At 37.5% G+C, this 24,780-nt stretch overlaps 1 protein-coding gene across 4 annotated transcripts; it reads left to right on the top strand.

The window, feature by feature from the left end:
- The first annotated feature begins 1,172 nt into the window (after positions 1-1,172).
- LOC121241339 (vacuolar protein sorting-associated protein 26A-like) lies at positions 1,173-24,780 on the top strand. Of its 4 annotated transcripts, XM_041139071.1 has the most exons (15): positions 1,174-1,372; positions 1,687-1,737; positions 1,831-1,905; positions 2,900-2,949; positions 3,040-3,102; positions 11,802-11,876; positions 11,992-12,064; positions 13,696-13,740; positions 14,088-14,199; positions 16,792-16,858; positions 22,628-22,672; positions 23,140-23,195; positions 23,299-23,474; positions 24,270-24,396; positions 24,489-24,780. In XM_041139071.1, exons 6-15 carry the CDS (start codon positions 11,835-11,837, stop codon positions 24,586-24,588), a joined length of 843 nt encoding a protein of 280 aa, XP_040995005.1. In that variant the 5' UTR covers positions 1,174-1,372; positions 1,687-1,737; positions 1,831-1,905; positions 2,900-2,949; positions 3,040-3,102; positions 11,802-11,834; the 3' UTR covers positions 24,589-24,780. The 4 variants fall into 4 exon arrangements, with proteins under 4 accessions (XP_040995003.1, XP_040995005.1, XP_040995002.1 ...); XM_041139069.1 differs by lacking the exons at positions 2,900-2,949; positions 3,040-3,102 and having other exon boundaries at positions 1,173-1,372; positions 1,656-1,737; XM_041139068.1 differs by lacking the exons at positions 2,900-2,949; positions 3,040-3,102 and having other exon boundaries at positions 1,175-1,372.

Consider the following 24,780-nt stretch of genomic DNA (forward strand, 5'->3'; position numbering starts at 1 on the left):
TTTTAATTTTGCTTATGATTATATTTTTTTAAAATGCTTGTTTTAAAATATTTTTTTATTTTTTCTTTCATTTTCCATGTGTTATGTGTGAGCAAGTAGTACTTGCTTTGAAATTAGAGTATAGGTATAAATTTATTGAAAAGAAAGGACTTAGACTATTGTAATATTTAGTTTTCTTTTCAAGAAAAATATAACGGTCAAGCTTTCAAAAACTTCAATCAATTCCATGATACTCATTGCATTGTCAAAAGAAGATCATACAATGAAGGCATCAAGATCATATAGAGGTTTTCGTTCATATTCCATGATTTTGATTTAAAGAGAGATTAACTCAAGTTTATATATTTATAATGTTTTATTTCCGTTCACGTAAATCTCCACAGTAGTCTATAATTGATGGAGGAAGCTTCCTTTTTGTCCTTAGCAAGAGAAATAACTCAGTGAAAGGATAAATTAGGATTTTCCAAATTTATAGGGTAGATTTTCCTCTCTCTCTCTGTGAGTATTTACTGATAATTTAAAAAAAATGAAAAATTCTACCTAAAAATCTTACATCACACACATCTACTTAATTAAAGTATGATTTGTCATTTTTATTATTCTATCTTAATGATTAAATATATATATATATTTAAATAGAATGATAAAAATGAAAAATCACATATTAAGTAAATAGAGATATAAGGTGTAAGATTTTCTTATAGAATTTTTCTATATATTAAAAAATAGAGAAATGATATTTGTAGTCGTAAAATGTATAAATACCGCGCAATTTCTTAAAAAAGTAAGCTAATACGAGATCCATATAAAAAAATTAATTTTTTTAATCATGATTCTACTCTTTTTCAAAATGATTGTACGTCACTTGTACACTTCACGATTGCATATAACATTACTTTAAAAAAAATATTGTCATATCTTTCATTACTAAAAATGTAAAATGTGAAGAAAGAATAAGTTGCCGTTTGGATAATGAGTTGAGGTAAAATTTAATAATTAAATAAAATATTATTTATTTTAACATTATTCTTATTTTAAGATTTTAAAAAATTAAATTATTTATTAAATTTTATATAAAAATTAAAAAAAATTATAATAATAGAAGAGATAAAATACTTTGAATATTCAAACACACTAACCTTCTAAAACTGAACTAAACGTGACCGAGCAGTTGTACGTAGAAAGTGGACCCGTTGACAGTTTGTTGAAGAATAAAGAAGTGAACGGAACAGACAAGGAACCCAAGACCGACAGCCAGGGAAGAAGCTGGACGGAGAAGGAGTCGAAGCGGCAAGCAATCGGAAAACCTTCTCATCTATTTGCATTGCGAATTGTAATCTATTTGCTTTTCACTTGTGCAACGCTTCCCCAGGTACCCTCGAAGATAGCCTTGACATACGCGCATGAAAAAAAAAAAAAAAAAAAAAATCCCATAAAAACAGATTTCTTCATTCTTCTTGATAACCACCTAAGTATTTTCAGAGTCTACTTTTAAATTTCGACCATGGAAACTTTTTGGGCGGTGTTTGATATGCTTTCTCCTTTCTTTCACTGTTCTCCTTTTTTTTTTTTTTGTTTTTTCCTTTTCATGTTATTCTTTTTCTGGGTTTCGGTTTTTGTTTTTTGTGGTTTCTTAACTGTTAAAGTTCAACCAGAATCGGAATTTGAGATTGTTTCTATCACTAGGTGCTTCATGTATGACAAAGTGTAGCTACAGCATTCGACCTGAAGATCATGGTAATATTTTTCAAGAGCTAGATGCATGCTTTCTATAGCATCTTGATTGAGACATCTGGATTAGAGGCCTGAAATAATCGCTTGTGTTTTCAGGATTTCCTAGTTGGAGCTTTCAAGCCACCATGTAATGTTTCAATCTCATTTGCTGACGCAAGAACTCGCAAACAGGTATCTTATTAACTTATCAACACTGTGCAATCTTTTCTCCATGTCCGATAAACCTGTTGGTGGCTTTCGGAGTCCATAATAACCAAGAACATGCATTGAAACTCTTTGTAATGATGTGATATAGTATGAAGAAGGAATATCTGTTGCGATATTTTAATAACCCAAGGAAGGCTCAAGGTCAAGCTACATTTGCACTGATACTCAAAAATGATTTGTCAAGGTTATAATTGGAGTTTCTTGGAATCATTATAAATGGCTTGAACTTCTCTCTCCCATACAATGTGGGATCGCATTCATTACCTTTCTACACCAATCACAATCACACAATCTTGGGTATTACAGATATACATGTTAGACTAAAACTAGGCAATCACTTTCCAACATCAATCTCAGGACACCCCATTGAGCACAAAACTGCAGCTTCTTAACATAACTATAGCTTCAATAAAATCAGAAGATATCACCTCTGCCTCCACTTTGTTGCAAGCAACAAGTACCTCACCTTTATGATCTTTGAGAATCACACCCACACCGACTTTTTGTTGATATAAATACATAGCTCCATTCACATTTAGCTTCAAAAAACCAGATGGGGGAGGGTTCCAGCAGCATTCCTTTCTGATCTCCTTACTATCAGCATCAAACACATGAACATATTTATATTTTTGCTGCAAGGACAAAGCATAATTAATCACATATCTAGGATTATGGGAAACTTGCTCATAAATAAATTTGTTCCTTCGATACCATAAGCCCCAGGCAATAGAAACAAAAGTTGTCAAAGCTTCCTCTGAACCTTTATTCTTCACAGTGTTTGCTAAATCCCAGAAAGACAAACCTAAATCTGTATTGTGCATCACAGGAAGATGGACTGACCAATGATGTCTTACATCAGAACAATAAAACAAAGCATGTGCAGGATCTTCTTGTTGTTGTAAGCAGAAAGCACACTTATCTTCCACCATAACATGTTTCTTTTTTAAATTATGAAAAGTTGGCAAGCTGTCTCTACATGCTCTCCATGCAAAAATCTTCATTTATTAGGTAATTTCAGCTGCCATAAACATTTCCAAAAGGCTCTCCATAGAACTTTCACCCACCCGTTGAGCTGATAACTGCTGGAAATACTTGTAGGCACTTCTAACTGAATAAAGACCATTCTTCTCCTTAGACCAGAACAATGTATCATTTGAACTGGTACAAACTCTTATCTTCAAAATCTCTGCTGCTATATTTGGATTGAATAGAGCTCTCACCCTTTCCACGTTCTACCACTAAGTATCATCATCAATCAGGGAGTTGAGTTTTAAATCCCAATCTTGCACCTGAATCTGTTCAAGGAGTTGCTCAACACGAAGGCCTAGTGTCCATGAGTCTTTAAACACTTTCACAGATTTGCCATCACCCACTCTCCACATACAACCTTTCTTCAGGAAGGTTAAAGCTTCCCATATACCTTTCCAAGCATAGGAAGAGTTATAACCCACTTTAGCCTCAAACAATGTTGTATTAGGAAAGTACCTGGCCTTATAAAATTTATGCAGTAAAGAGTCTTCATTTTGTAGAATTCTCCACCCCTGTCTAGCAAGAAGAGCCATATTGAAGAGCCTTAGGTTTTTGAAACCTAAACCCCCTCTATACTTCGAATCACACAATTTCTCCCAGCTAACCTAGTGTATTTTGTTTTCCTCAGATCTCCTTCTCCACTAGAATTGAGCCATCATCCTCTCCAACTCATGGTACAAAAAAGCTGGAAACTTGGAAACAGCTCATAGCATATGTTGGGATAGACATAGCCACTGCTTTAATAAGCACTTCCCTACCCCCTTGAGACAAGAGATTACCCTTCCAAACCTGAAGTTTCTGCCAAAGTCTCTGTTTAATCCCAGAAAAGGCACGATGCTTAGATCTGCCCACCATAGGTGGGAGGCCCAAATACTTCTCATATTGCTGAGTATGGCTTCCACCCCAAAGAGCCATGATCTCAGCTTTCAAATCCTCCTTCACATTTCTACTAAAAACCATAGAGGTTTTTTCACGATTAATACTTTGCCCTGAAGCTTTCTTGTACTTATGCAACAGTAGTTGTATTTTGACATTTGTATCAACATTAGCTTTACAGAAAATCACACTATCATCGGCAAACAATAGATGATTCACTCGAGGATCCCCTCTACAAATTCTGATGCCTTCCACTACTTCATTACCAACACTGTTCTTTAATAAATTGATTAGTCCTTCAGTGCACAAAAGAAACAAATAAGGAAATAAAGGATCTCCTTGTCTCAACCCTCTACTAGGAATAATTGGGCCTTTAGGATTCCCATTCACAAGCACTGAAAAGGTTACTGTTCTCACACACTTCATTATGATGCTAATCAAATTAGGAGCAAAACCAAGGGCAGACATAATCTTCTCCAAAAAAATCTCACTCTACTCTATCATACGCCTTGCTCATATTTAATTTAATAGGCATAAAACCTTTCTTACTACTTTTATTTCTAAGAAAGTGTATGAGCTCATAAGCAATAAGAACATTGTCAGCGATTTGTCTTCCAGGGACAAAAGCACTTTGAGACTCAGAAATAACCACAGGCAGAACCAAAAAAGCACTGCTCTAGGGTTTGTAATGCAAGATATTCGAAGACTATTGAATGATTTCCAAGAGGCTAGGGTATTACAAGTTAATAGGATGGGGAATGAAGCTGCTTACCAATTGGCTCGGCATGATTGGAATGTTTTAGACATTGAAATGTGGTGGGATTTTATACCATCTTTTGTATCTCACGCTATTAGGCTTGATAAGAAGAACATTTTGTAAGCTATTTTCAATGATATGGCAATCTTTCTATAAAAAAAAAAAAAGAGAAAAAGAAAAAGAAAAAGAAAAAGAAAAAGATATACATGTTAGAAATAACCTGTGTAGAAGATTATTTAGTACCCAAGTTGTAACGCCCCAGGGAGGGGCAAACCACATCTGGGCCTATACATCAAAAAGACTAGTCAGTGGTACAATTGGAGCCCCCATTGTAAAGAGCAAGAACTCATTTCCAAGTAATGTGGAATCAAATACACCACCTACCCTTATCATTCAATATGAGCTATCACAATCCCCCCCCCCTCCCCCCACCCCCCCAAAAAAAAAAAAAAAAAAAAATTCTCAACGTCCTTGTTGGGCCAGTTCATCGTAGGTGGCAAGACTTAAGTTCGACATTTCCGGTTGGGATAGACTCTGATACCATTTGTAATATCCCAAGGGAGGGACAAGCCACATCTGGGCTTAGGACTAGTCAATGATAGAATTATAGCCCCCATTGTAAAGAGCAAGAACTTCTTCTTCCCAAGTAATATGCGATCACATACACCACCTACTGTTATCACTCAGTATGGGGTATCGCACAAATATGCCATATATTTCTACAGCACTTTGGAAAAGTTTGCCACCAACTTTTCAGCAATTACTAATAATAGGGTGTACAAATTCCATTGTGCTCCATCAATTACGGAGACAATTGCACTTCAATTTTTTCTCCTTAAAAAAAGAAGAAGAACTACACCATTTTTTTTGTTCTTTATTTTTTCTTAGCATGCTTTGTTTCATTTTTTGAGGAATAACAAGATCATTTCATAATTTGGGTCCTGGGTCTCTTCTACTTGGTTCGAATCAAGCTTATAAAAAACTCAATGTTGTTTTGTTTCAGAAATAGATGATTGATTAATCAAGTTGGTTATTATCATAGATTTCTTAAATCTCTCTTCTGGTTCTGGAATTATAAACTAAGACCTAGATATTTTCTAGAAAACCCACTGACCTTTCACCATCACCGAACATTGCGGGAGATTATTTTTTTAGTCAAATAGGGTGAGATTTTTTAATTTTTCCTGCATTAAAAAATAATTTCTTTTCCATTTCTCAAATATCCTCTAAAATAGGCAAAAATGTTCCAACTTGATACTAAAGTATCGAAAGTAAATATTGGGGCAGTACAATTGTAACACTCTTTTCTTTGAAGGATATATATTTAAAGTTAAAAATTGTAACACTCTTCCTTTAGAGTTATAGATGCTATTAATGTTTATATTGCATAAACCAAGTTATAAGAGGATTCCACTAACAACTAAAATGGAACTGAAAATTTTATTAATAAACTTAAGCAATAGTGAAATCGCTTCTGAATGTTATAATAGACATTGTGAATGAAACTCTCTAATAGTTAAAACTGAGTCATGTTCTCCATGTGCTAAGACAAGCTTCTGGCTCATTGTTGATCCCTTCAATACCTGAGATGTTTAAAACAAAGATTAAGTGAGTCGAATGTTTAGTAAGCAAATGCATCATGCAATAAACGAGATGATAAATAAGTTTTGATTTTTATATGGCATGCATACACTTATAGAACATTCAAATCACAGACTGTTTTCCTTTTATCTCTAGTTGGCCAACACAAATTTATGCCTTGTGTGTAAGGATTGACGATCTACAATCTCAAAGATCGTGGTTCCATGTCCGTGGCCACAAGTGGAGCCTAGTCATGGAGATTGTCATCACTCGATAAACTAGGTACACTCTGACAAGCCATTCCTGGCTGAGTATACAAGATGGCTTGCCATCTGCCTCTCATCTTTTGGTACCCCATTAATCCTCAACAGTCATAAGGACAGGAAAAACATTAAAATTCATCACATTCATTCATACAATCACATTTTCATTTCTTCTCCGTCTGTTTCCTTTTTCTTTCATCTTGTTGCCTTTCCTTTCTTTTCTTTTCTTTTCTCTCCCTACATTTCTTTCACACTACCATAGTGTTACTAATTACATCACATAATGGAAGCATGCACTTGAAATATTTACATTCACCCTCTTTCATGGTATTGGGATGGATAAGTTGGGTACCAAATGAAAAGGGCTTTACCTCATCTTGATTCTTTCTTATATATGTAAAAGAAATTTTATTAATAGGATTGAAAAATAGGCGTAGCCCAAGTACACAAAGCGTATACAAGAGAAAACACCTAATCAAGATCTAGAAATAGATTCATGAAACCTGAGTCCTCTGAAGTCTATAGCAATTCCCAAACTAGTAAAGTATTGAAGGAAAAAAGTTTTAGTTGACCCAATGAGCATTCGTTGCCTTTAAAGTTCATGTCGTTCCTTTCCCTCCAAATGCACTATTGCAGGCATATGGAGACCATCTTCCATACTACTGTGATTTGCGGGATGCCATAAAGACATTTCAAGTTGGCAAGGAGATCGGCCACCCTCTTAGGCATAACCCATGCTGGATCCACTCTGCTGAAAAAATCAACTCACAAGGCCCTAGCCACCTCACAATGAAGAAACGGATGGTCCATTGTCTCTCCAAGTTTCCTACACATCATTAGTCTATTACTACAATCCATATTTTCTTAAGGAAGCTGCCCATGAAGAAAGCAGCCTTAAGAGGCGCCTTATTCCTCCAAGTACTCCCCCCTTGGAAAATGTTGTTTTGACTAGTGATGTCCTCATAGAACGAGTGGACAATGAGTTTTCGCTTTACTAGGAGTCCAAAACATCTTATTGACTCATTCTTCACTAACTCCTGTAGAGTATAGCAGGTCAAAGAAGTCAGACAAGACACCAATTTCCCAATCATGAGTCGCCCTGAGAAAACTGACATTTTGCTGCGGACAACCTCCTGAAATTTCCAATAATCCAGCCATCGAGTTCTCCTGCTCGCCGGCAATCCTATAGACCACTGAGAAAGTGTCTTTAGGGGCACTAACTCTGCATCATATATTATGCCAGAATCTGATCTTGGAACCATCACCTACCACAAATCTGGTTTGTTGATATAAAACCCCCATCCTCTTCTTATATTCTTCTAGGACCCCACTTCATATACTTCTTGTACCTCATTGGAATACCACCCACCAAGCTCCACCATACCTAGAATCAATCACAGCTTTCTACAATGCATCCCTCTCTCTTGATAAAAGCGACCCAACCATTTCCCTAAAAGTGCCTGATTGAATACCCTTAAATTTTGAACCCCCAGCCCACTACCTGAGATTGAGGAGTTAACTTTCCCCAATTAACTAGGTGAAATTTGAAATCTTAACCTAATCCACTCCACAAAAAATCACATTGGAGCTTCTCAATACAATTTTCCATGCTAGCTGGAAGAGGGAATGGGGAAAGGAAGTAGGTGGGCATATTGGAGAGAGTGCTCTTCCAATCTGCCAACCTGCACTTGATCTTCTCATTCACATCATCCCAGTTAGTCTTAGCTTTGAAGGAGGCTCCCAAGAGAAGGCCAAGGTACTTCATGGGAAAACTTGGAAAAGAAAAAATTCATTGATAGTAAAGAAATAAAGGCATGGTCATCATGTGGTTTTATTTATAAAACTGGCAGTGGCAACTTTTTCATGGAGATTTCTAGCTAGCTTCCTGTCATCAAGCTAGAGAATCCTAAAATACTCCTAGATGCTGGCTGCCTTAGAGGACTATGATATTTAAGGTTTTTGGTTAGTGCAAGCTATCTTTGACAGATTAAGAAGTCCTAATCCATATAGGAAATCTATGGAAAACTTGCCTTTTATGGCAAGTTTACACCAAAAATACAATCTGCCAGCTCAAAAATCAGATCCAATTAACTTATAAACTTAGTAAGCATTTAATAAAGAATTAATGGGTAGAAAATAGTTGATCCAGGGGCCTAAATTTGAAAGCTTACTCCAGATTTTGGAGCTTCATGGGCTCAGGCATGACAACAATTCAAGCTTCTATCAAAAACATTGAATGTCATATTAACGCAGTCCAGTGGTTAATCCATTACTTGCGGCCTCTCAATTGGCAGATGAAAAGCTTTAGCTCTTAGTTCTTGCTCGTGTTTTTTAACCATATCATTCACTTGCTCATGTTGATTCTTTTCTTCAGATTGGAATTTCTTCCCTTTAGCATGATTATGCCTATTATCCTCTGACAAAATGGTATCTCCTCTCATGGTAAACGAGGGGTAGTGGATGAGTTCAAGGGTTCAATTCTCCATGTGTGTACAAATTATACCTATCTAAGATGGCTAGAGAGATATTGTTATCAAACATTTGGAAGGCTTGAAAATCAAAAGAAAGGTTTAATCTTGTGTGGGCTGAATATAAAAAATGAGTTTTATCTTTTGTGGGTGTATAAAATATGGTGAAGAATAATAGAATAGTCATAGAAAATATTTTCAAGAGGACGGAGAGAGAAAACCCTAAGACACCCAAACCCGCCGCCACCTTTCACCCACCCTAGACTTGCGAGTGACACCTCACCACCGACACAGACAAGGCCGACGAGCCCCGACGACTTCATTGAGGGCCGTCCGGTGTAGGTCCTCCCTCCAGTGACCTGGACCTTCACAAGATTCTCTCTCTTTCTTTCTCAGAGGCGACATCGACCGTCGAACCTGTGCCTCCGCCACCGCCACCACCACTGACAAGACCGACGGGCTCCAACGACTCCATTGAGGGCCCTCCGACATCAGTCCCCCTCCAACAACTGGGATTTTGATTTGCATTTTCGTCGGCACAGATCTGGTGTAGTACCTATTCTTATCTGCTTTTTATTTTCATATAACATCCTTTTCCTTGAGATGACGAAGCGAGATGATCCTGGGAGATGTTCTTGTGACTTGGGATCAAATGATGACAACGTGTGACGTGGATTCGTCTCAGATGGAAGGTGAGAGGTGGTTGAAGATTGAAGGTGGAATAAAAAACTTTCGTTTTTACAAAAGAGGGAGGAAATAGTTTTCACATCTCTGAACATAATAAAATGATGTCTAAGTTCATGTGTCTAGGTAGGACGGCAGCTTCGTGGGTGGCTAAGGGGATAGAGGATTGTTTAGAACTCAACTGTCATGAAGGATTCTTTAGGGAGCTAAGGATGGGTAATGAAGTTCTCATCATTCAACATCATATTAACGCAAGGGGAAGCTTTCTGCAACTCTCAGTGGAATGGAAGGAAAAAAGGTTTGTTGATGATTCCAGAAGGCGTAAATGGCATTGGAGGAAAACCTTTTCTGTAGTCCATTCGAAGCGTTACTGGGTCCAAAGCCGCTATTCTGAAGCATGCAAACAGAGGGGAGTTTGTTGATGGAAAGAAGGCCTTCCTCGGTCAAAGGTGCCTCATACGCTTCGGTGTTGAGGTCACTGGCAGGTAGTCCAATCGATAATAGCTCCGCAACGGAAGGAAAGGCTAAGACACTTGTAGGAGACAAAGGCTGTCAGGTGACATTGGGAGAAGTGGAGGGGGTCTTGTGGGCTGTCAAAGCTCAATTGACGGGAGTTATGGAGTATGTGAGTGATCTCATGATTAAAGTGGATAAGGGGCTGGACCTAGTCGTGGGTTTGGGTGGTGGGTCGAAAATGGACCCCCGGGGGGGGGGGGGGGGGGGGGGGGGGGGGGGGGGGTACATCCTACGGGTTTAAAGGCCTCAAGTGCGCCAGCAAAGGGCATTTCGACGCCGTCACAGATAGGGTCGTTGGACGCTGGTATCACTGTTCACACCGGTGTCACTCAGGACATTGGTAGCTTGTCATTTGATTGCCTTTAGTCACCAATTGCTAATGGGGTTGGTACTTTTTTCTAGGGTTCACTTTCAGTTGAAGATGGGAGGTCCTTCCAGGGTCTTGAGTACTTTGGAAGAAACTGACGAGCCTCTTTTAGAAGATGAAAATAGAGGGTAATAGAAGGTAGTGCTTCCCCTACCTGTTCTATGCCTCCTGAGGGAGCAGTAAGGTGTGACAAAATGGCACATAAAGGATCGTCAAGGGGTGGAGCACATACAAGCAATGTCCTCGTCAATGGAGGGGAGGAACCTTTAATGGTGACAACAACCATATAGCTATTAAGGAGGTTCGGGATTTGAATGCAAGATATGGTGGGGAGGAAATTATGGGTATGTCATTGGTGCCTTGTGAGGAGGAATGTCTAGGGTCGGGAGTGCAGTTGTGTACTGTGTCTGGGGATAAGGTTGTTCCCCTAGTTTCTCTCCCTCTAATAAACAATATAGCGGGTTCACCATCAGTTTGGGTTCTGCATAAGGTTAACAAGTTTCAGCATATCGTGGAGCTCTCACAAGGAGGATGTGAAGACCAATTTAAAGCACTACTCACCGCAATTGAGATGAACCACTCGCTTGAAACCAAATCAAGTTTTAAAAAAAGCAGGGAGTTAAAGCGTCTTTCTTGGGAAATTAACTACGATGCTAAGGGTGGTAGCTCAAGTCGAGGGAAGACAATAGGGAGGACATTATGAAGACGTTCTTGTAGAGGGAGTTTCGGGTGGAGTATTAGTCTTACGGGAAACAAGGGGTTGGGGTTGAGGAGGTGTGTTTTATTCCAATTCGGGCTTGGTGTATTTTGGGTAGTTTTTCACGAGCTTTTTGGGTCATTAGGAGCTCTCTAGTATGGGCTAGGTGTTTTCTTATATTTGTCCAGTGTACTTGGTTACTCTTATTGACATATATATATATATATATAATATTTTTACTTATAAAAGTAAAATAAAATATGGTGAAACAACTAGAAAAAGTTTGTACATGCAGAGGATAAAACTCATTTGACTAATCAAATGCAACCACATCAAAATAAAGGTTTAAAATTAGTCCAGGTTTTTAATGGTTTCACAACTAAAAGTGGGCAAGGTTCTGAAGTAGATTCAGATTTGGATTGCTGGTTAGGGTCCAGGATCAGTATCCCAAGAATGGTAATCTAAGTAACTTTTCATGATGGGTTTTTACGTGGCTAATGGAGGCAAATGAGGTGTAAGTGCAATTATAATAAAAACAAAAGAAGAAACTAGACCTATGTCACTCAGAAGAACTTTAATGGAGTTTTACTTTCAAGAATATAATCTTTTCTTTTTTCCTTAGGTTCCGTTGAAGAAGGACAATGGCCAAACCATCATGGTTCCTCTCTTCCAAAGTCAAGAAAATATCATTGGGGAGGTATCATTGATTATTATCTTTCCAATCTTATGAAGGTTCTTTCTAAATTTTTTTTGCGTAATATTACCTACTGCAAGCATTAATTGGGAGCTAACTCTTGCTATTGTTATCTCAGGTTCTTATAGAACCAACTCAGGGGAAGAAATTTGAACATAATGGTGTTAAAATTGAGCTCCTTGGCCAAATAGGTTTGCTTTCTTTGCTTTGAGCCTTCTGTTTTATGTTTGTTTTAACATTGAGAAGGGCATTTTTATGTGGTTGCATTTGATTAGTCAGAGTTCTTTTATATCAAGCACAAAATTAGAAGTGTGCTATTGGTAGTAACACAGATTTTGGGGTAAAGCAATGTTTGGCATGTGCTGAATTATTCTGAGTTCTTGCAATCTGTGTTTATCAGATAAATCATAAAAGCATTGCAAAGATGTTTTATTAAGCACTGTAGAAATATTTATTATTTGTTGTAAGAATTTCTTCAGAGAATAATGGACTGTGCAAGTTTTGAAAAGGTAAGGTTCAGAATAATTTTTTCCTTTCCTTGCATTGCCAAGGTATCCATTCAACTTGAAGTTATTACTAATAACATCTATACCCTTCCCCAGGCACTGGAGAAATGATCATATCTGAAATTCTTTGTCATCCACTACAAAACAAAGCCCACAATTAACGCGAATACAGAGTTTAACCTGCCAAATATAGGCATTGAGCCAAAACCTAGGTCTGTCTAGATAAAATATCATGTTCAAAATATTAGTCAGAATATCCTCTTCTATGCACCCTGTGACCATTGAAGAAACCTCTAAGATTTCTGAGCTTCTCAAAACCGTTTATCTGTGAAAAACAAAACATGCAGTCATCTGTTTGCATTAACACCTATAATCGAGAAAGAAGTCCCAACATCCAGAAGCGTCTAAGATGTTTGCACTAAATTTTCTGAATTTAAGGTCTGATGAAGTCCCAACATCAAGTTATTAGTTGCATTTCGTAGAACTGCTTTATGAACAAGAATTTATACAAAAGACATGCATTGACAATGAGGCTGTGTTATATGTGTCTTAATAAGAAAGCAGAAATTGCATCCCAAATAAATCTTCTTTGTGAAGATTGAACTAACATTTAGATAATTTAAATCAGAAATGGAAACTCTAAATATGCAAATGAGCAAGATACGCATACCCCCTGGAGCCAGCAGGGCTACTTCAATGATTAATTTTCTCCAACACCAAGTATTCTTCATGTTAGCCAAGTTACTTTCATTATTCTGCTAATTTCTGTTTGCGCAAACACATCTACTAGTACGTCAGTTAACTTAATAGATCAGTTAAGGTCTTATTTCTGAATGTATTTATTCTAAGGGCACAAAGATTGGAAAGCTTGATTTTGATTGTTCTCTAGAAGGTAAAAAGCTTGGAATCCTGAGATCAGGGAGGTTATATCTAGGATGCAGCAAAGTTGATAGGGTTGAGATCTGCCTCGTATCATTGGAGAAGAGAGAAAAAAAAGTTAAGTCGTTACTCTACCCCCCCACCCCCCCGTCCCCCCGGCCCTTTCCCAAATCTAATATGGCTGACTCAATCTTAATGGGATGACGTTGGCGTCAAGAGCATATCTTTTAACCTGGTTCAGATTAATTCTCCCTTAGTGGTGTTCCATCATATATGAAGCGTTTTAGTGTTGCTGTTTACACTTAGATTTGTTTGGAATCAATGTACGACAGACTTTGTTTATCATGTGTCAGTAGTTTTGGTCATTGGAGGGCTATCCCATTATACATGACCTGACAGTATTCTTACCTCATCTGTTTTGTTTTCCTTTGTTGCAGAGCTATATTTTGACAGAGGAAATTTTTATGATTTTACATCTCTTGGTGAGTGTAGTGAAATTTCTATTTCTGAAAAAAAAAAGAGATCAGTAATTGAATTGTTTCATATCACACTTGCCATCATTTTAACTGGCAACCTATAAATTTCATTTCCCAATCAGTTTTCATTGATTTTTTTTCCAGCAAAATAATAATCTCTAACTTACTTATCAAAAAATAATAATAATCTCTAACTTGAATTTTTTTTATAAGTATAATCTCTAACTTGAATTCTTCATTGGAGATTTCTTTTTCCTTTTTACAACACCTTTTAGGTGCTACTATTGTCCTTCTATTAACCAGTTAGTTTCTTGTCTGCCAAATATCCCTAACTCCCCTTATTTCATTTGCAGTGCGTGAACTTGATGTTCCTGGTGAATTATATGAAAGGAAAACATACCAATTTGAATTTTCTACTGTTGAGATGCCACATGAATCATACAATGGAATCAATGTTAGGCTAAGGTATGCTGTCATCCAACTTCTATTTTTAATGCTATATATAGAGCTTATATGTTTTCCTTGAGAACACACACACTCTCTCTCTCTCTCCAATTAATGATTGGGAAGTAGATGATTCACAAGATTTTTTGGTCCATTCTACCATCTTACCTGTGAAAGTATGGTTGATTTTTAATTTAAGTTGCATTTTCAAAGATCTCAGAATTGTCAATCACCCATCTCTTCTTCCTCTTGGTAGCATCTGGTCTGTGCCACTTGTTATGTCTTAGGGGAAAGGTACACTTTTGTACATCAAACTACCACTTCTGTTACAAACCCCTTACCAAACTACAATTTTTCGGACATGGCCTCACATATAATTTATTGCTGATTCAAATGAAGAAGGTTGACCTGAATTTCTGTTGCCGTGCAAGTTTGTGGCTTTGCAATATTATGACGGTAAAATTGAGATTACTTTTTGCTTATGTAATAAACATTATTGTAAATTCTATCTTTAAATAGTTGGGAATTGTTTGGCTATAAAACAATAGTTGGGAAATTGTTCGGCTATCTTTAAATAGTTGGGAAATGTTTTTCTATCTATATAAAAAAAAAATTGTTCGGCTAGAATGAGCCTGTTGGGGATCCATTGTTTTGCCCAATGGGGAAAATAATGGCTCATTTCGAAGCCTCAAAATGCATTTGTTAGAGAGAAAAATCCTAAACCGAATCATTATTGCTAATGAAAGTCTAGATAGTAGATTTAGATCCAAAGATCTGGGGGTGTTGTATAAAGTAGACATTGAGAAGGCCTATAATCACGTCAGTTTGGAGTTCTATTATATTTCTAAAGGATATGTGATTTTGGCGAAAAATGGAAATTGTGGATTCAGCATTTTATCTCTGCCTTATGCTTTTCTGTCTTAGTGAATGGAGCTCCTTCCTGTTTCTTTAAGAGCTAACGGAGCCCACAACAGGGATATCTGTTGTCTCCTTAGCCTTTTGTCATAGTCATGGAAGTGCTCAGTAGAATGTTATCTGTGGCTGTTGATTGGGGGTTTCTCTCTGGTTTTTTAGTTGGGGCATGACTTCTGGAACCAATCTATTACATGTTTTGCATGGTGACGATGCCCTGTTGTTTTGTTGGAATCACCTTCATTGTGTATGTGCCCTATTCAAAAAAATAATAATTTCATTATTTTTTCATAATAACGCCCCCTTTCCTTGGAATAGAATAAGACTAAGGTATCTCCAAGAGCTGCATTTTTGCTTGGATAATATCTCTCAAGAAGATTCTTATTATGGAAAATCTGAGAAAAAGATGCATTGGTGTGATTGAGTGATGTGCACGAGGAGTGGATAGCCTGTAGAACATATTTTACTGCATCACCAGGTGGTTAGTGCTCTGTGGAATGATGTCTTCAGCCAGGGTGGTTTGGCTTGGTTCATTCCCACTTGCTTAGTGTGCATTTGTTTTACTCATGGATTTGGACAGAAGCTGTACGTTTGGTCTGTTAAGTCTTATCGTGTTATATTATATTTAGAGAAGTCCATATGTGGGTTTTATAGGGTGATTTTTGTTTGAACTCTGTAGTCAAAACTCCATGGCAAATTTTATTAAGTGGAAGTCTTTTAAGTAGTCGAAGTCATATTCTGGTTTAAAATCTTATATGGAGTTCAAATCCTTTTAGGTTTGGCATCAAACGCCTATAAATATTGGAATGTGATGGTTACTACTGAAGGAATGATGACCTTTATGAGAATTTTCAGTATCAATTGCAGATTGCACTCTTAGATTTGTCAATTTCTTCTTTCTTGTTCCCTTTTAATTTTCTAGAAATCCATCAAACTCCAGCCAAAGCAATAGATACAGAATTTGAACCATTTTTCTTTCTAAAATCTAGATCCTTAAGACCTTAAACCATTGGTCCCTCAAAGCAAAAGATGAGAATTAGAATACTGTTCATGTTACTCTCATGCTTCTCTAATAATACTGTTTGTGGTTCTATTAACAAACAAGAGAAAGATAAAGTTCCCCATTTTACAGTCCCATTGAACAGCAATCAACCTTTACGAGCACTAGTCCTACCTCACTTTTGTAGACAATTGCTCCTCTTATTGAAATTGAAATGGTGTTGATTGCTTTCGTTGTGTGTTGGATTCAAAGTGTTTCCATGAGTACCATTTTATTGGACAGTTTCATCTACGGTAGGTAACAAATATTGGAATAAATAAATGTTGTATTACTTGTTCCAATTGGAAACCAAAATGAGTTTCCAATATTGCTTTAGTGATCATGGTAATAGCAAAATCTGGAGTTCTATTATGCTTTATTATATGTGGATACTTTTGTAAGAGAGTAATAACTTCTATTTTAGGTGGGTTGAGTTGGATTGGAATCAGTTAAATCTATATTGGATGGATACTTTAGGCAGCCACTAGTTAATCATTTTCTGGTTTCATTGCCCTTGTGGGTTTCAGATTGTAATGCAATTTGTACGTTTACTGCATATTCCATATTCCTTTCTTCAATATACTTCATTATATTTAATAATTGAAAATAAGCCAAAATAAAAAAAAGAACTTACCCCTCTTATGTTTCTTACAATCTTGTAGGTATATTTTGAAAGTGACAATTGGTCGAAATTATATCAGCAACATTGTGGAGTGCCAGGATTTTGTGGTAACTTGTTTGTGTTTTTTTTATTGAATAACGGTGTTGCCTATCATATTATGGAGATTTTACTACTTTTACTACTTATTTAGTCATTGCGCTCTACTTTTAGTGAGTGGTTAAAGCATTGACACAATATTATTACATGTCTTCAATCCCTGAGACTATTATTCCTGCAGCTCTCTTTATCTCCACATACTCATTTTGTTTGGCTTGAGAGAGCAATAGCTTGGATAGTAGGCTGAGATGTGGAGAGCCTAGAGTGTTCTACACAATAGATATTGAGAAGGCCTATGATCATATCAATTTGGAGTTCCGTTTATACTTACTAAAGAAATGCACTTTTGGGGGAAAATGACGATCTTAGATTGAGAAGTGTATCTTTACAGTGCACTTTTATACTCCATTGAAGAGGTTTTCTCTCTGGTTTCTCTTTGGGATCTAGGAATTTTGCAGTCCTTAATTTAACACATGTTATGTCTGCCGATGATACTCTGTTGTTCTGTGGGGCCAAACCTAAATCACCTTCTCTGTTTGTGTTCTTTATTCCTGTAATACCTTGAATTATGTATAGGAAGTCTGTGAATGGGAATCCTAGCAGATGGGTTTGTAGAGATGGTGCGTGCTTGGTGGTCTTCATATCAGTTTTTTGGTACTCCAAGTTACATTCTTGCAAGCAAGTTGAAGGCACTAAAACAAGACTTGAAGAAGTGGAATTTGGAGGTTTTTGGACACATTGACAATCAGAAGATTACACTATTGGAAGAACTGCAAGAACTAGAGAATAAAGAGTTTTTGGGAGATAATTCGGAGGAGGTGTTCTTGAGGAAGGGCTTGGTTATGGCAAACTTGGAGAGGGTCTTTTTATCAGAAGAGATTTCATGGCGTCAAAAATCTAGGGCTTTTTGGTTGCAAGAAGGCAATAGGTGTACGAAGTTCTTTCACAAAGTGGCTAATTCACATCGGCGTAACAATACCATCGAGTCACTTCAATCAAGTTCTCAGGTGATATCTTCTCCTTCCAAGTTAGAAAATCACATAGTACAGTACTATGAATCCCTTCTCATAGAATCGGTTCCTTGGAGGCCGAAGCTTGATGCCTTGCATTTTGAGGCAATTGACATGCAGAGTTTTGAGTGTTTTGGAGAGACCTTTTGTTGAAGAAGAAATTTACAAGGTCATATCTGGCATGGCCAAAGATAAAGCGCTAGGGTCGGATGGTTTTTCAATGGGGTTCTTTCAAACTTGTTGGGATATTGTGAAAGGTGATGTTATGCAGGTTTTCAGTGAATTTCGCTCTTTTCAAAAGTTTGAAAAATCCCTTAATACAACCTTTATTGCTCTTATTCCTAAGAAACACGGGGCTTCGACTATTGAAGACTTTCGGCCTATAAGTCTGGTTAGTAGCATATATAAGATTATCTTAAAGGTTCTTGTTAACCGGCTTAGTTCGGTGTTGGAACATATTATCTCCAAGTCCCAGAACGCATTTATTCGTGGGAGACAAATTCTTGATTCAGTACTTATTGTAAATGAGTGCTTGGACTATAGATTACGGGAGGGAGGTTCAGGCGTTCTGTGCAAGCATGACATGGAGAAGGCTTATGATCATGTGAACTGAGAATTTTTCTTATACTTGCTTGAGAGATGTGGTTTTGGGGATAGGTGGATTGCATGGACGCGTCATTGTATTTCAACCGCCCGGTTCTCAATTCTAGTTAACAGCACACCTGCTAGTTTTTTTGATAGTTCGCAGGGACTGCGACAGGGAGATCATTTATCTCCTCTTCTATTTGTTATAGTTATGGAGGCTTTAAGTAGGATGGTGCAGGCTGCTGATGGGGGAGGTTTCTTATCGGGCTTTCAGGTAGGCAATGGTTGTGGTGGCCCTATTGTCATCTCATACCTTCTTTTTGCAGATGATACGTTAGTTTTTTGTGAAGCGAATAGTAGCCAGATCCAAACTTTAAGAGCATTGTTACTTTGCTTTGAGGCAGTGTCAGGGCTAAAGGTGAATCTAGGCAAGTCTGAGATGGTTCCGGTGGGTGTGGTCTCTAATATCCTCAGTTTAGCTAGCCTTCTGGACTGTAAGGTGTCCTCTTTCCCAATGAAATATCTGGGTCTCCTGCTGGGAGCAACATTCAAGAATAGAGCTATATGGGAGGGTAGTGGAGAAAATAGAGAAAAAGGTTGGCTGGCTAGAAACGGGTGTATTTATCAACAGGGGGCTGTCTCACTCTTATCAAGAGCACTCTCACTAATCTCCCCACTTATTTTTTATCTTTGTTTCTTATGTCCGTAGGGGTGGTGAACAAAAAAGAAAAACTCTTTAAGGCGTTCTTATGAAGAGGCATGGGGGAGGAGAAGAAATTCCATTTGGTTAGATGGAAAACTGTATGTGCCTCAGTTGTGAATGAGGGATTGGGTGTATGTAACTTGAGAACTTTTAATAAAGCTTTATTGAGAAAATGGCTTTGGAGATATCATTTGGAGGGGGGATCATTGTGGAAGGATATTATTGATGCTAGATACGGTGTCGCTTGGGATGGTTGGTGCTCTAAGGAAGTGAGTGGGGGGTATGGGGTGGGTTTATGGAAGTATATAAGGAAGGGGTGGCCATGTTTTGCAAATCAAATTCGCTTTGTAGCTGGTGAGGGTAGTCGTATCAGATTTTGGGGGGAAATGTGGTGTGGAGACTATGCATTGGAAAGGGCTTTTCCGGAGACTTCAATGGCTAACGTGCGTTTATTCTCTCATGGTGCGCACCTGTGGAATATCCTTTTTAATAGGGATTTACATGATTGAGAATTTCTTATTGTTTCAGCTTACTATATTCCACGGAGATTCCATTGACACAGCGATATAATTTGAAGTGGAGATCTAATAACCACAAGTTATGTACAGTTAAGGCCTATTATAGCATCTTGACAATACAACTTGATATTACTCTGTTCCCTTGGAAGAATATTTGGAAGTCTCGTGTGCCTTCTTAAGTAGCTTTTTTTGTTTGGAGTGCTGCTCTTGGGAAGATATTGACCACGGACAACTTGAGGAAGAGAGGATGTGTAGTGTTGGATTGGTGCTACATGTGCAAGAAGAATGGAGAATCTGTGGACCATCTCTTACTGCACTGTGAGGTAACAAGGGTGTTGTGGGATGAGATCTTTCTAAGGGTTGATGTTGCTTGGGTTATATGCCTATGAGGGTGGTGGATTTGTTGGGATGTTGGTCAAAGTTGCAAGGCTGTCATCAAATGGCAGCAGCGTGGAAGATGATTCCGTTGTGTATTATGTGGTGTATTTGGATGGAAAGGAACGCGCGCTGCTTTGAAGATAAGGAACACACAATGACCGAGTTGAAGATTTTTTTTCTCCACACTCTAATGTGTTGGTTTTCTACTATTGTATTACATGGGGAAAATGTTCAGGAATTCTTGTCTTTAATTTATTGCTTTTAGAATGTATGTAGGAGTTCCTATGTATACTTCATGTGTACACGGGCTATGCCTATTTCATTCATATATATAATATCTATCTTTTTACTAATAAAAAAAAAAAAAAAAAGAATGGGAATCCCACATTGCTTTATTCCTTTATAATGCTTTAAAGGGGTTCCAATTCTGATATTGACTAATCCTTTTAGAATATGTGCCCGTATGTGGCTTAGGTCTTCCTTGAGTCGTTTCAAATGGTATCAAAACTAATCCCAAAAAAATATTGGACTTGAGCTGTGCCACCTATGATGGAATTTCCCAACGAGGACACTGAAAATTTAAGAGGAGAGATTGTAATATCTCGGATTCTGTATAGGAAGTTGGTGAATGAGGATCTCATATTGCTTGGCAGGGAGAAGTTCAAGCCCTTTATACTGCTTTCAAGAGGATCCAATTATAATGATGGCAAGTACTTTTAGAGTATGGGCGTAGATGTAGATTGGTCCTTCTTTGAGTCATTACAATGCTTATGCCTTGAAGTAGTTTCAGGGTAGAGGGTGAATCTAGAAACAATATAGATACTCTTGCTGGTATTCTAGGGTATAAGGTGTCCTATTATCTAGGTACTTGGGTCTACCTTTGGCAGCCACTTTCAAGATTAAGGCTATTTGGGATGTGATTATCGAGACAATCGAGCATCGGTTGACTGGTTGAAAGATGATATATTTATCTAAAGGGGATTGAAATTTATTTTATTAAGAGCACTATTTCTAATCTACCCATGTATTATGTCTCCCTTCTGACTTGTAGTATGGCTAACAATCTAGACAATCTACAATGAAGCTTTCTCTGCTGTGGGTTAGAAGAAGAGGTCAAATTCTATCTCGTAAGCTGGTCCAAAAGTATGTTCTTCAATCTCTGAGGGCAGAGTGGGAGTTTGGAATTTGCTCTTGTTTAAAAGTGCACTCTTGGGAGAGTGGCTCTGGCACTATCAGAAAGAGAGAAAGGCTTTGTGGAGGGATGTGGTAGATTCTAAATATGGATACCAGTGGAGTGGATGGTATTCTAACAAGGTTCTTGGGCCTCTGGGAGTGGTTCATGGAAAAGCATAAAAAAAGGTTCCGCCATAATGTATTTGAGGTGGGAGATGGCTTTAGGGTTGGCTTCTGGCATGAATTGTGGTGTGAATGAAGACAGGGCTCTGAAGGAAGTTTTCCCTTAATGTGTATGGTGTTGCTCTTGTTAAAGATGCTTCTATGGTGGACCATTTGGAGATATCTAGTGGCTTCCTTTGGTAGAATGTAAGCTTTATCCAACTGGGAGGTAAATGCCTTTACTGCATTGCTTAATTTGCTGTATTCCTCCAAGTTGAGAAGAGAGGAAGACAAGCTTATTTAGATAACTGCTCCTTCGTTGGAAGAGCATTTGGTGGACATTGGTGCCTTCGAGAGCCATGCTTTTTGTTTGGACAGCCTCTCTAGGAAAGATTCCTTCAACAAATAATCAAAGGAAAAGGAACATCATTGTGATTGATTGGTATTGCATGTGAGATCGTTGTGACATTGTTTGACTAGAAACGGTTCTAATGCATTGCCACATTGCAGCTGTAACTTAAACCTTGAAAGGAAGTAGTATTCTAATGCTTATAATGCTTTAAAAATTGTACTCTGCGTAGTCCAACAGGAGCCTGACTCTGCATCAAGTGGTTTAAAAATGGGAAAGCACTGTTGCTAGGTCGCTATCAACTTAACCAGCTTCACTGTGCCTGGTGTGGGTGTATGTACTCATCTTCATTGTTGCGGTGATCTAATAGCATTAACTACGGAAATTGTTAATGTAAATGGGAAAAAAAGTGTTAGAATTTGGGGCAAGCCCAAGGACGTTTGACATGAGTTGCCAAGGACTGACTGGTACAAGGTTTCTATTTAAATTGAATATTCTGCATAAAATATGGTTAGTGTAGGGCAGCGAATTAAATTGTCAAACAGTGCTAGAAAATGTTTGTCCTGTTAGTGCCTAATGGTCAGAATAAAAAATGTGTTCAAGATATTTAAGGGGGTGTATGTATGTGTATAATGTACAAAGGGTAGTGTCTAATTGCTTTATGGACGGATGATAATCTACTAGGAAATAATTTAATTATATATCAATGAAACAGAGAGCCCAAATAATGTATTAGTCACCTCATCTCCTTTCTTAACCCTCCTGTAGATTCTAATCTTTTGCTCAATTGCTATAGTAGTAGATTGAAAGAAGACCATCTTTAAATGTTCAGATTTAAGAATATTACAAAATGTTCTCTTTTTAATTATTATGTTTTGAATGATTTTTTTTACCTGTATCAGGTTCGCAACTACACTCCGCCTCCATCAATCAATAACAGCATCAAGGTTAGAATGATGATAATTTTGCATGAATTGGTTGCTTACACTATATAGATGGTTGCTGTGAGTTCTTATTCATTAACAGCATTAAGTTTAGAATGGTGGTTCTTTTCTTAATGCATCAGCTTCCATTATATACATGGTTGATGTGAGCTCCTTCCTGCTCCAGTATTCTCAAATTTCCTGATGCTGTTGATATTTGTTACAAGTGGATGATGCTTAACCCAACAAGCAGAGTTGAATCCATCTAATCTTTTGGATATTACAGATGCTTATTCTGATTCTTGTTTACTTTCTTGCTTTCATAATCAATCCTATCCGATGTCTGCATTTTTATGCTGTGGAATTCAGTGCTTGTTAGGGAATTTGTCAAAAGATGTAATTATCTGCATCTTAACGCAAACCTTTAAAAAAAATGGAATCATTGTGTTGCCTTATTGCTTGGTTTGTTTATACTTGTTGTTATCATGCAGATGGAGGTTGGAATCGAGGACTGTCTACACATTGAGTTTGAGTATGGTAAAAGCAAGTAAGTACCAGTGAGGGTCACTGTAAAGTGGTGGTTGGTTTTAATTTTCCCTGCAGAAAGGAATTGAAGATTATTTTCGTATTGAATCTCAAACATTTTGAAGGTATCACCTAAAGGATGTCATCATTGGCAAAATATATTTTCTTTTGGTGAGAATCAAGATTAAAAATATGGAGCTCGAGATTAGGCGTCGGGAGTCAACTGGATTGGGGCCCAATACATATGTTGAAACAGAGACCCTTGCGAAATTCGAGTTGATGGATGGTGCTCCTGTTAGAGGTGCGCAGTTTCATAGTGTACATATCATAAAGTATAATTTCTGTCCGGTACTACTCTTCTGAAATTTTTATTTTTTACCGAGGTCTTAACCAAGGGTGTAAATTGTCAAAATTTATTAACATAGGGTGCCTATTGTCAGTTTTGATAGTTTATTGTAACTGAAAAGCAGTGATAATTCACAAATATAGAAGGTCATTTCCCCTTATGCCCTTCCATGTTGAGGTCGTTCCTTGATATGACCTGTCTTTAACTTACATGTCTTATATAATTTCAATGTGATACCGTAACTTGGTCAATGTGTTATAATCCTAAGGGTTAAAGGCTTAACCAAATTAATATCAAATAGTCTTAGGGCTTTTGTATCAATGGTTGGGTCTTTGACAATTGGTATCAGAGCAGAGACCACGTCACGAGTTCAAGTTACGAAGGAGACGACCTATAGGCCTAATTAAAATGCCTTAGTACTATGTATGAGCATGGTGTTAAGTCATTAAATACTGATAGATGAGTGAAGCAGCCAAAAGGAAAAGGGCTATCACCTGGTCAGTGTCGATAGAGTAGGCCACCGTGGACGTCGAATTCGGAAGCGTGGTGGAGTGTTATGATCCCAAGGGTTAAAAGCTTAACCAAATTAGTATCCAATAGTCTTAGGGTTTTTGGATCAATGGTTGGGTCTTTAACACAGTGATGGGCATTCTTCTTGCACCAGTCAATTTCTATACCGTGCTTCTTCTATCATACCATGCAACTCTAGTTTGCTTTAATTATTGGGTGCATCAACCAATGCTCTTGCAGGAGAATCTATTCCAGTCAGACTTTTCCTCAGTCCATATGAACTGACACCAACATATCGCAACATCAACAACAAATTTAGTGTGAAATACTACTTGAATCTTGTTTTTGTGGACGAAGAAGATCGGAGGTATTTCAAGCAGCAAGAAATCACAGTCTATCGGTTACTCGAAAGTTAAACTACTTCAATTTTGAGCTCAGATATTCCACCGTGTGAAACAGGCAGCACACTATGGCTTCATCTAGTGGGATTCTTGTCTGGTTCTTTTCAGGAGTTGGTGGATTCATCTTCATGAGCTACTCCTGTGACTTGCAATTTTAACGAGGTTGCTGTTTGGCTTTGCTTTTTCTTGATAATCAAACACATGAAATGACAGCATTAAACTCCAAAATCTTGCCTTCTTTTTCTTGTGTCTAATATAAATATTTTTGAGTTTGGGTCATAGATTTGTGATTTACATTGCCATTGTATCATCTCATTTTTCAATTTAAATATATGGAGCCCCTTTGTGTA

Source organism: Juglans microcarpa x Juglans regia, chromosome 7S (assembly GCF_004785595.1).
Source record: "Juglans microcarpa x Juglans regia isolate MS1-56 chromosome 7S, Jm3101_v1.0, whole genome shotgun sequence".
Classification (NCBI taxonomy): domain Eukaryota; kingdom Viridiplantae; phylum Streptophyta; class Magnoliopsida; order Fagales; family Juglandaceae; genus Juglans; species Juglans microcarpa x Juglans regia.